Source organism: Rattus rattus, chromosome 5 (assembly GCF_011064425.1).
Source record: "Rattus rattus isolate New Zealand chromosome 5, Rrattus_CSIRO_v1, whole genome shotgun sequence".
Taxonomy (NCBI): Eukaryota; Metazoa; Chordata; class Mammalia; order Rodentia; family Muridae; genus Rattus; species Rattus rattus.
The window spans coordinates 142,542,420-142,554,568 of record NC_046158.1 but is presented as its reverse complement, the minus strand read 5'-3'; the positions used below and the strand labels follow the sequence as shown (position 1 = coordinate 142,554,568).

Sequence of the window (12,149 nt, the reverse complement as noted above, 5' to 3'; positions counted from 1 at the left end):
ATCTATTTGTGTTTTCGGCATTTCTCTAAGGCAGTTCTTTATGTCTTTCTTGAAGTCCTCCATCATCGTGATCAAATGTGATTTTAAATCTACATCTTGCTTTTCTGGTGTGTTTGGATATTCAGTGTTTTCTTTGGTGGGAGGATTGGGCTCCCATGATGCCATGTATTCTTGATTTCTGTTGCTTGGGTTCCTGCAGTTGCCTGTCAACATCCGCATGTCTCTGGTATTAAGTTGTTCTGCTATTTCTGAGAGTGACTTGACCTGTTCTATAGGCCTGTGTGTCAAGAGTGCTGTTTTCCTGTTTTCTTTCAGCCAGTTATGGTAACAGAGTGTTCTGCTTTCAGGAGTGTAGTTATTCCTGTCCACTGGCTTTCAGCTGTTCCTGTGGGCGTGTGTCATGAGTCCACCAGGCAGGTTACTTGGAGTAGAAAAGTTGTTCTTACCTCTAGTCTCGGGTCTGAAGTGTTCCTCAGGGTTGGGTTTAAGCTCTCAGTGAGGGCATCAGCCAGCAGGGCCTCTACCTCCTCCAGGATCTCTTTGCACAGGGCACCCAGATGGGACTAAGCAAATTCCTCTAGAATCAGAAATGTGGGCAGAGAGTAGTCTCCTCTGGTTTCCCAGGCATGTCTGCCCCTCTGAAGGTCTAGCTCTCCCTCCCATCGGATTTGGGTGCAGGGAGCTGTTTGACTGGGTCTCTTCAGATCAGGGCATAGTCGGGACTGCAGTTTACTGCAGCTTGATTGTGCCTATGTTCCTGTTCCCAGAGGCCCTATACAGTTTCCTCGTAGGCCAGGGATGTGGGCAATGGTAGGGAGAGTTGGCAGTCTCTCCTGCCCTGCAGTCTCAGGAGTGCACACAAGTCTGGGTGATCAACTCTCTTTCCCATGTCCTTTTCTGAGTTCTTGAATTTCTGAATGTTCTACATTCAGTTTTCTATGACTAATTTTATCAATTGCTTAGAAATTAGTAGAAAAGAGGTAATAGGGTTCCTTCAGAAGTAGTTCATTAAAATCCTTTTACCTTTCTATTACCTCCAGTCAATGGCATGATTCACAGAAATTCAATTCTTAGTTACAAAAGGAGCTTCTGAGATGCAAAAGTTTCTCATCCGCTCATACTGCTGGGTCTGTAAATAGTACAAATCACACATCTTGTAACATAATCCATATAGCAGGAAGCAGACATTAAATGATGTGTGTGATGGGAGGAAATTTTATTATGGTCCAGTCTATTTGCAGTCTGTGGGCTTCTTTTATGTTCATGGGCATCTCTTTCGTTAAGTTAGGGAAGTTTACTTCAGAAAACATTTGAAGATATTTGCTGTCTCTTTAAGTTTGGCATCTTTATTATCCTCTATAACTACTAACCTTAAGTTTGCTCTTCTCACAACACTGTTTTCTTCTGGATTTCCTGGATGTTTTGACTTAGAAGTTTTGTGGGGGTTTTCTGCATTCTCTTTGACTGTTGTGTCAATGTTTTCTATCTTCTGCCCCTGAGATTCTCTCTCAATACCTTATATTTTGTTAGTGATGATTACGTATTACTCCTGATCTCTTTCCTATGTTTCCTATCTTCAGGTTTGCCTCTCCTTGTGGTTTCCTTGTTGTTACTATTTAAAATTTTATATCCTAGATGATTTTGTTCAATTTCTTCCCCTCTTTCTTAGTTTTTTTTTTTTTTTATGTAAATCTTTAGGGGATTTTTTTGTTTCCTCCCTAAGGCAACTACTTATTTACATGTGTTGTGTATTGCTTTAAAGGAGGTAATTATGTCCTGCTTAAAATCCTCTATCATGACCATGAGATGTGATTTTCAATCCAAATCTTGCTTTGCTGGTATGTTGATATACCCATTACTTGTTGTGGTGAGAGAACTGCTTTGTGATGATGACAGTTAGTGTTGGTTTTTGATGCTTCGCTTCTTATGCTTGCCTACTGCCATCCAGTTATTGCTAATGATAGTTGATCTTGCTGTTTCTGACTAGCTTGTTCCTCCTGCAGACTCACATGCCTCTGATCTTAGGAATGAGAATGCTCCTGGGAGACCAGTACTCTCTGGCCTTGTTTTAGGTCTGCAGGGCTATGACACACCCTTAACACTGGGCACAGATAGAGACCAGGTCTGTCCTCTCCCAGGCCTCCCCACCACTCCGTTGCCAAGATTGTTCCAAGCTCATCTCTCCTTTAACAACTGTGGAGCAAATGTGTGTTCCAACCTGTGTGATTGGCAATGAGAGCACTCCTAAGAGACCATCTCAATGTGCAAAGTTTTTGATCTAAAGAGCAATAGGACAGCCTCAGCTCTGGGAGCAGATGCAGACCATAAAGGTCCCATCCCAGGTTGCTCAGACATTCCTGTGCCTTGCGAGTTCCTGGTGTATCTCCCTTTGGATAGTCAGTGGAGAGAAATTGGGGTTTCACCTGTGGGCATAGGAGTGAGAGTGCTCCTGATAGACCACCCCTGAAGACCGGTTTTGAGTATGCAGGTCTTAGGGAAAGCTACAGCTTTCGGTGCAAATGGAGACTGGAAGGTGGTATCATGATGTATCATGTACACATGTATTGTATCTTTTAGGATGTCCTGACCTATGATGATGTGCATGTGAACTTCACTCAGGAAGAGTGGGCATTGCTGAATCCTTCTCAGAAGAGTCTCTACCAATGTGTAATGCTGGAGACCTGTAGGAATCTCAGCGCTATAGGTAATTCAATGAATTTATCATTCACTTTGTAAAATATAGGCACAGCTGGTTTTGTTTAATATTTAATTTGTTTTATTTTTGTTTTTTTTCGGAGCTGGGAACCGAACCCAGGGACACTTGCGCTTGCTAGGCAAGCGCTCTACCACTGAGCTAAATCCCCAACCCTGATTCAATTTTTTTTTTTTTAATTTCACTTAAAAATGAGGAAGAATGAAGTGAGTAAATCAGACATGGTTCTAAAGTTCACTAAAGATAGTAACTTAAATGTTGCCTAATTCCAATTATTTAACATAATTTCTCTGATACCATTTTTAGGATACATTTGGGAAGACAATACTACTGAAGAATATTGTAAAAGTTCTGGAAGACTTGGAAGGTAATTTTCACGTGAAAGATGATAAGATAATGCCTCCCACGAAAATTTCATGTGTGCAGCAAGTTTTAAAGAAAAGCAACAGGGTAAAATACACACTGCATCAAATATTGATTAGGTCATCATTATATGTCTACACCCTTTTAATAAGCAAATAGTCCATAGTAAATTGTGGTGAACCGTATTCTGTAGCAGCATGACTAAATTTAATGATATGGACAGTTTTTGAGATTCAACAATGGTTTTGTGGAGAAACCTTAAACCCTGTACCACAACTCTGTGAGGAAAACAAAGTGAAATTGTGTAAATGTAATGTAGAAGTTTTCTTTTGTAATGTGTTGAATGTAATGTGTTATTCTTCTTTTAATGTGGATGTCATATGTCCCTATGAATGCAAGCCAGAAGAGCTTAGTGATACTGAAAGAAGCAACATACCTCTCTCTTTTCCAGAACAATTAGAAGATGTACAGTAGATACCACTTTGAGGAGAGTTTCTTAATGTGGGAAAAGTTGATAAATGTTTTGTTTTTGACTATGATTGGTGACGTTTACACATTCAAAGCGCTGAATCACTTTATGAGATTAGGGTTATAGAAATTTTCCTCTTTGCATTGGCTCATGTTGCAATTGTAGTATTCCTCAAAGGTAGCAAAATTTATCTTCGCAGTCAGTCTACAAACGCTCTGAGTTCATTGAGTTTTGTTCAAATATGTTAACACTCTTAATAGAAAAATTATGGAATAAATATGAGTCATGTAATCAATTCTCTGCCTATTCCATGTGTCTTCAAACATTCAAGACAACCCATAATAAAAGGCAACACCTTTGAATGTAAACAAATTGATACTATGTTAAGATCATTTTGCTCTTTACACTTAAACCAAATTTGAAATGAATTCATAGATATAAAAAGATTCATGAATATAATCAATGTGAGAAAAAATTTACATGTGCCAATTGTATTTGCAGGTATGAAAGAAGTTTTACTGGAAAGCAAACCTTTGATTTTATTCAGTATGGTAATGGCTTTGCAGTTCAGAGTCATACCCAAAGTCATAATGCAGAGGAGCCCTATGAAGGTAACCTATGTGGTAAAGGTTTTGTACAGAGGAATAATCTCAAAAGACATAAAAGGACACATAATGGAGAAGAACCTTCTGAATGTAACCCATGTTGTAAAGGTTTTATAAGAAGCAGTGCTCTCCAAAATCATGAAGGAACACACACAGGAGAGAAACTCTATGAATGTAATCAATGTGGTAAAGCCTTGCACAAAGGAATAGTCTCAAAAGACATAAAAGGACATGTAATGGAGAAAAACGTTATAAATGTAACCAATGTTGTAAAGCCTTTGTCCAAAACCATGGTCTCCAAAAACATAAAAGAACCCATACAGTACAGAAACCCTATGAATGTAACCAATGTGGCAAAGCCTTTGCAAAAGCAGTACTCTCCAAAGACATAAAAGAACACATACAGGAGAGAAACCCTACGAATGTCACCAATGTGGCAAAGCCTTTGCACAGAGCAGTCATCTCCAAAGACATATAAGAACTCATACAGGAGAGAAACCCTATGAATGTAACCAATGTGGCAAAGCCTTTGCCCAAAGCAACAATCTCCAAAATCATAAAAGAACACACACAGGAGAGAAACCCTACGAATGTAACCAGTGTGGCCAAGTCTTTGCCCGAAGCAACTATCTCCAAAATCATAAAAGAACACACACTGGAGAGAAACCCTATGAATGTAACCAATGTGGCCAAAACTTTGCATACCGCAGTAGTCTCCAACAACATAAAAGAAGACACACAGGAGAGAAACCCTATGAATGTAATGAATGTGGTCAAACCTTTGCATACAGCAGTTCTCTCCAAAAACATAAAAGAACACACACAGGAGAGAAATTCTATGAATGTAATCAAACAGAAAGCAGTCATCTCCAAAGCCATATAAGAACTCATACAGGAGAGAAACCCTATGAATGTAACCAATGTGGCAAAGCCTTTCCATTCAGCAGTAGTCTCCAACGACATATAAGAACACACACAGGAGAGAAGCCCTATGAATGTAACCACTGTGGCAAAGCCTTTGCCCAAAGAGGCAATCTCCAAATTCATAAAAGAACACACACTGGAGAGAAACCCTATGAATGTAACCAATGTGGCAAAGCCTTTCCATTCAGCAGTAGTCTCCAAAAACATAAAAGAACACACACAGGAGAGAAACCCTATGAATGTAACCAATGTGGCAAAGCCTTTGCCCAAAGAGGCCATCTCCAAAATCATAAAAGAACACACACTGGAGAGAAACCCTATGAATGTAACCAATGTGCCCAAACCTTTGCATAGAGCAGTAGTCTCCAACAACATAAAAGAACAAACACAGGAGAGAAACCCTATGAATGTAACCAATGTGGCAAAGCCTTTGCACAAAGAAATACTCTCCAAATATATATAAGAACTCATACAGGAGAGAAACCCTATGAATGTAACCAATGTTGTAAAGCCTTTGCACAGAGCAGTCATCTCCAAAGACATATAAGAACACATACAGGAGAGAAACCCTTTAACTTTTACCAATGTTCCAAAGCTTTCTCACAAAGCAGTAGTCTCTAAAATCTTAAAAGTACACGTACAGGAGCAAAACTTTTTTGAATGCATCCATTGTGGTTTTATAACATTTATACAAAGCAGTGACCTCCAAATACATAAACAATCACATACAGCAGAGAAACCCAATGAATGTGTTACATGTTCTTAAACCCTTAGACATCACAAGCATCTTCAACTGCATGACTGAATAGGTCCTAGAGAAAAATGCTTGGACTGTAACTGATGTGGTAAAACCTTTCCCAAAACAGTCATCTCCTAGCCCATAAAATAATACACACTGAATAGGAACCCTGTGAATGTAAGAAATGTGGCAAACCTTTTGCAAATCGCAGTACTTTCCATGTAAATAAAAGAAGACATACTCAATAGACACCCTATGAATATAATCAGTGTGATTATGCCTGTGTATTTGAACGAGCAATCATCTTTCAAATACATAAAAGAAGACAAACAGGAGGGACACCCTATGAATGTAAGCAAAGTGTTAAAGCCTTCGCATATCAGTCATATTCAAAGGCACAAAATAAACCATAATTTAGAAAAATCCTTTGAGTGTATTTAATAAAACCTTATGAGTGCATTTAACCTGGTCAAACCTTCATGTATTTCTATAGACTTCATCAACATGAAACGATCCGTACCAGATAGTAACTATGTGAATAGATTTAATATGGGGAGGTCTTTTCAATTCTCACATATCATCATCGGGGCAAAAAAATAAAGCTATGAAGGCATTGAATATGGTAAAGTCTTTGCACATTTCTAAAGTCTTTATCATCATGAAAATAATCATGCTGTAAAGATATGAGTATAAAAAATGTGGAAAAGCCTTTGTGCAATAGGGTTCTCTCAAATACAGCACAACGCAAACTCAGGTGATGAAAATGGTAGGAATTTATTGTAATAAAGCTGCTCCTGGATCATGGACAGAAAATGAACTCAAAGCCTAAACTGTGACAAGTAAGACATCCCCTAATCACTGTGACGCAGAATGTCATAGAGCTGCCATCCCACAATCAAAATCTCTGACCAGAATGGTCCCTGGGTAAAAGAACTGGAAGAACAAAAATGGAGAAGAGCCTGAGCAAAAGGAGGTCCAAATTGATTTCCAGTTCAGTGGGAGGCACCAAGATCTGACACTATGATTCAGGGTATGGTATGCTTACACACAGGAGCCTATCATGACAACCTTCTGAAAGACCCTAGAAGCAGCTGAAAGAGTCAGATGGAGACATTTATACCCAACCAATGGGCAGAAAATGGGGACCCCTGTGATTGAATTAGGAAAAGCCTGGAAGAGCCTGAAGAGTGATCCTATATGAATACCAGCAGTGTCAATTAACCTGGGCCCCTGGGATGTCTCAAACACTGAGCAACCAGCCAGGCAGCATATACATGAGCATAGGAGCCCCCAACACATACAATAGAGGACATTTAGGTCTGGACCCATTCAGAGAAGATACACATATCTTCAGGAGACTTAGGGCACCACAATGTGGGATGGTGGGATAGGGACATCCTCTTGGGTGTGGTAGTGAGGAGGTGTGGGATGTGGAACAGTCAGGGTAGACCAGAAGGGGGATAACACTGGAATGAAAAAAAAATGAACAATCAATTAAAAAATAAAGAGCAAACACATCTGGGCCAATTTCAGATACATTTTCCCACTGTCCAGAATTTAGGGGTAGATGCTTATGTAGATTAAAGTGTCAACTGTTTTCGGATGTGGGTGTTACACTTTAGCCAATGATATTCATTTGTTCTTTGGTGTTAGAGTACCCGTGTTGTGTTTTTGTTTTTGTTTTTTGTTTTTTTTTTCGGAGCTGGGGACCGAACCCAGGACCTTGCACTTGCTAGGAAAGCCCGTGTTGTGTTTTGAGGAGCATGAGATAAATAGCTGGGGCATTATTAGAGACCGTCATTATGTTTTCAAAAACAAAAAGATGAGTAAAGGAAGGTGGCCACCAATGGGAAGTCCACAACTCCTGTCTGCCTGGGAACGTGAACTTAGTTTCACCAGATGATTAAAGGAGGGTGACTAAAAAAGGGGGGAATTCTTGGGGCTGGGGCTTGTTTCTTTGTTGCTTCTTCCCAATTGGTGTGGATTGGTTCTAATGTCCTCTAGTGCTAAATTGGTTCCCAAATTACATGAGAATCCTGCATTTGAGACCTGAGACTCCCTATCCCCAGCACGTTCTTATTGGTGAAATTACAAGAGGCCAATGTCTAGGCAAAGACAGAGGAATCACTTTTGAATTCAAGAGCAAGGAGAATCACCAAACCAGGAAACAAATTGGATGCAGGCTTGGGAGCTGAGAAAGACAGAGTACCCTCCATGTAAGTTTCAGGGAAGAGGAGCCTCAGCGGTATCTCCCCAAGTCGGTTTTGAGTAACTAAGATGTGGTAAAGATTTTATTAAGCAATCATTCAGAACTTTTACAGGGGTTGGGGGGGCGTTAGCAATGTTGAAGTTTGGGAGTGGCCCAGGCAATGAGATGACTTATGCATATTAAATACAGATCTGTGTGTGCATGTGTGCTTGTGGTGGGTGGTTTCTTCTGTGTGTGTGTATGCGTTTGTGTGTGTGTGTGTGTGTGTGTGTGTGTGTGTGTGTGTGTGTGTATCCTTCATTTGAAAATCCATACCATTGATTGTTGTGGATATGTACATATTTTTTAAAGTTCTATGGTTCTTCAGGTACCAAATAGGTACCATTTGGTACTTCCACTTCAAGTATGTCATCAAAAGAGATTATCTAAAGATGCTAGATAATGTAAAAGAAATGAGATGTATTTTTAAGAAAATATTTAGTGTGTGTTTGTGTGTGTGTGTTTACTGTGATATGGGTTATTAAGGCATGTAAGATATGGAGATTGGGAGGCAAAATTTTAAATCCTATTTATACAGTGTTCGAACTTACGTTGTGAGTATTACATACTGTAGACATTTCCTATTGCAAAGATATGTAAATAAAATTAGCTAAAACATTATAGTCATAAAACTTGTCTTCTGTACATATTGTAAAATAACAAGTGTTTTTTCATTATTGCCATGTCCACGAGAATAGGCAGCGAAGTTAAGAGAACAGACAGGACAAGCAGCCAACAGGCTGGGGGACCATCATTTTTTCAGTTGTTTGGGAACACATATAAATAACAATCTTCAAGCTGCACATAGGCTGTACATGTTTTCGGGTGTGGGCACAGGTCCAGGCCATGAATGCTCTTTGGTTTTTGGATAATTCTCTGGGACCCCTTAAGTACTGAGGTCAATGAACTCTGTTGTTCTACTTGTGAAGTTCTTATTACTTCCAGATTCCTCAATTCCTCCTTGAAAATATTCCACCAGTTCCTGGAGCTACCTCCAGTATTTGGCCATTTTGGAAAGCTACTACCTGGAGCCTCCAAGAGGACAGATATGCTAGGCTCCTGTCTGTAAGGATGCAGAGTATCATTAATGCTGTCCGGGATTGGTTCTTATCTATGAGATGGCTCTGAAGTTAGACCAATCATTGGTAGCCCATTCCCTCACACCCCACTCCTTCTTTGTCTCTGTACCTCCTGTAAGCAGGAAGGTTTTGTAGATAGGTTCGTATGATGATACCTTCACTGGGACTCCAGTGAGGTTACATAAGGTGGTCACTTCAGGTTCTACCTCACACGCTCCTTGGAGTGCATCTCAGCTACCATCACACTAAATACATTCCATGGAGCATCACCCAACCAGATCTCTGGCACATCCTAGACAATCATGTCCCAATCATATTATTCCTTCTGGAATTGCCCCCTACCTCCTCATATCTGTCATCATTTAGTGTGTTGGGGTCCCTTGGTAGGGTCACAGCAATCGGGAGAGTGAGCAGGCAGAGAAACTGTGCAATTTTTATTTCTCAGTACCACTTATAGGAAAGCAATATAAAAATTTCTCACAGCTTCTAAATCGAAACAGTCTTTACTACACAAACAGTAGTTCATCTGGGTACAAACTAACCTAAATCAATTTGCAGTTTGAGATGTCTGTCTGGGGTCATACTGTTCTGAGTGTGGCTAGGGGTCAGCTCACACCTTCATCCTTGGATGGTTTAACTGCTTACAATAGACACGGTGAACAAGGCAAATCTCATAAAGGACATCATTTAGATAGGATTGGCTTACAGGTTCAGAGTTTCAGCCCACTATCATCAAGAGAGGAACATGGCAGCATCCTTGTAGGCATAGTACAGCAGGATCTCAGAGTTCTACATCATTATCTGAAGGCTGCTAGCAGAATACTGGCTTCCAGGCAGCTAGGAAAGGGATCATAATGACCACAACCACAGTGATATACCTGCTCCAATGGTACACACCTAACAACTCCACCCACTTGGCCAAGCATGTACAAAACAACACAAGGTAAGTTCTTTATTATCTGAGCTATTTACAGCCTGACTCAAAGTAACTATTGACAAAAGAGCATTCTGCACAAGAGGTACAATTTATGAAGCTGTGCAACTTTCTCAGACTGAAAGGCCCAGGGATTCATCACAAGCTGTTGTACCCTCTGGGCATCTGTGCCCTCTCTGTGTGGAGCAAAGTTTCAGCCCCTCACTCAGCTTGGTGCTTCTGGTGATTTAGATGGAGCAAAGTTAGGGATGCCTCCTAATGTGCATCAACCTAACTTCTGTGTCCCGGCTGCCCTGCTTCCCCTCATCTTTGCAATTCCACTCCACCCCCACCTGCTTGACTCCACCTCTTCTTCCTCCTCTTCCTATTCTTTTCATTCTTCTCCTGCACATCTTCCTGCTCCCCCTCCTCCTCTTATTTTCATTGCTTGTTTTTCCTTTTACTTGCAGTAATGTACACAGTACCTGTGATCTACCATCCTTCTATGTCCCGCACTGTCTTGCCAGCAAGAATACACGGGGACACACGAATCCTTCTGTAGCCAAAATGCTTATTATTTATTAAAAAGAGGGCGGCGGGCACCAGCATGGTGCGGCTTATATACACCCTAGCGCGGCGCATCCACACCTGATTGGTTGCTTACCCATGATCTCATTAGGCATGCCCCGGAGTGGGCAAAGACCTGGCATGAAGGCACTCTTGCATATGCGCACACAGTTAACTTCCTGAAAGGAAGTCGGCTGGCTCGGTGGAGGCCAGTGCCATCTTGTAATGGCGAAACCTATCCCTGCTTTCCACGTGGGGCGCAGTGGAAGCCAGCGCCATCTTGTGGTGGCGAATGTTATTGTGGCCCTCTACATCTCCCCCTTATTGTTTTATTAATAACAATAAATTATTGTCTAGGCTGGTCTAGGTCTCTGCAGTTATGTCCATCTGCTGTGGCTCCTGTCTTACGTCGTTCCTCTATGTCACAGCCTTATCCGTCGAAGGGTAACCCTATCGCCACCGGGCCCCGTGTACTGTGCATGAGGAAAGTTGCCCGTCTCTGGATACTGCAGTGCTGTGTGACAGTAACTGTTAAATGACCTAGGGCGAACTCTAAAAAGCGGCCAGCCAGAAAATGAGTTAGTGGGGAAATCATGATCACGCTATCACGTGCAATGAGGAAACCTCAGCGATGTAGAAGGGCTGATCGAAGAATCATTGAGTCTCTCTCACCCCAGGGCAATGGATCCACAGATCCATGGGGTGCAAGAGCAGAGAACTCAGATACCGACTAATTTTTGAGGATAGATAACCAAATTTCAGGGGAGGCCCCTTGTTCAATGGCCACAAGTGCTTGAGTGACAACGACCTTGTCACGTTTCTGTTGAGATCTGAGTTTGCAAACCAACCATAGCATGAACACTAATCCACATCATAGGGCCGCACCAAACAGAGCCACTCCCGATAAGTAGTGGGCACCTCATCTGGTTCTCATCAGCTGTTACTACCAAGGGCCGTAGTCAAGCCGCTGCTATAATAAAATTTAGAATTCCCAATTGTTAGCCACTACTCCAGAAAGTTCACCCACTGTGCTTGTCTAACAATAGAATGGGGGAGGATAACTCCAGACACTGTAGACACAATGGCTATAGCAGTAAATGGCTGCTACAATAGCAGCGAAAGTAACAAGGTCTTTCCCAAGACAGTTCAGGATCAGCCATTCTTTTCTGGAACAACCAGCAGGCAATGGAACCATGTCTGAGATCTGTATAACCAGGACAGAATTCCCCAGTCCACAGCCGCTTTACGCAGGTGACATTCCTGTGAAGCTATAGACTGCAAGATGACAACACCAGTTAAGGCAGCAAGAGTCACCAAGGGAATGAGGGGGCAGCAACGGCTGGAGTCCAGTCTTCTCCAGCAAGCAGCAGTGCACAGAGGGTCAGAGAGCAGGCCACAGTGGGACGGGACACACGCAGCGGTAACACTGACTGCAGCAATGCCAAAATCTCTGTGATGACAAAACATGAGGGGGAATCTTCCATCTTCCTCTCAGGGCAGAGGAATGACTCAGGGACCCGAACCAGGAG

The 12,149-nt window shown here is 41.6% G+C and overlaps 1 protein-coding gene and 1 pseudogene across 1 annotated transcript in view; both read left to right on the top strand.

The window, feature by feature from the left end:
* Nucleotides 1-3,084, top strand: part of LOC116901068 (zinc finger protein 431-like) — a 44,772-nt gene extending 41,688 nt beyond the window's left edge. The window contains exons 2-3 of the mRNA XM_032902638.1: nt 2,578-2,704; nt 3,020-3,084. Coding sequence (XP_032758529.1) covers nt 2,578-2,704; nt 3,020-3,084 — 192 coding nt within the window. The remainder of the gene's footprint in view (nt 1-2,577; nt 2,705-3,019) is intronic.
* A 1,904-nt stretch (nt 3,085-4,988) lies between these two features.
* Nucleotides 4,989-12,149, top strand: part of LOC116901067 — a 10,266-nt pseudogene continuing 3,105 nt past the window's right edge.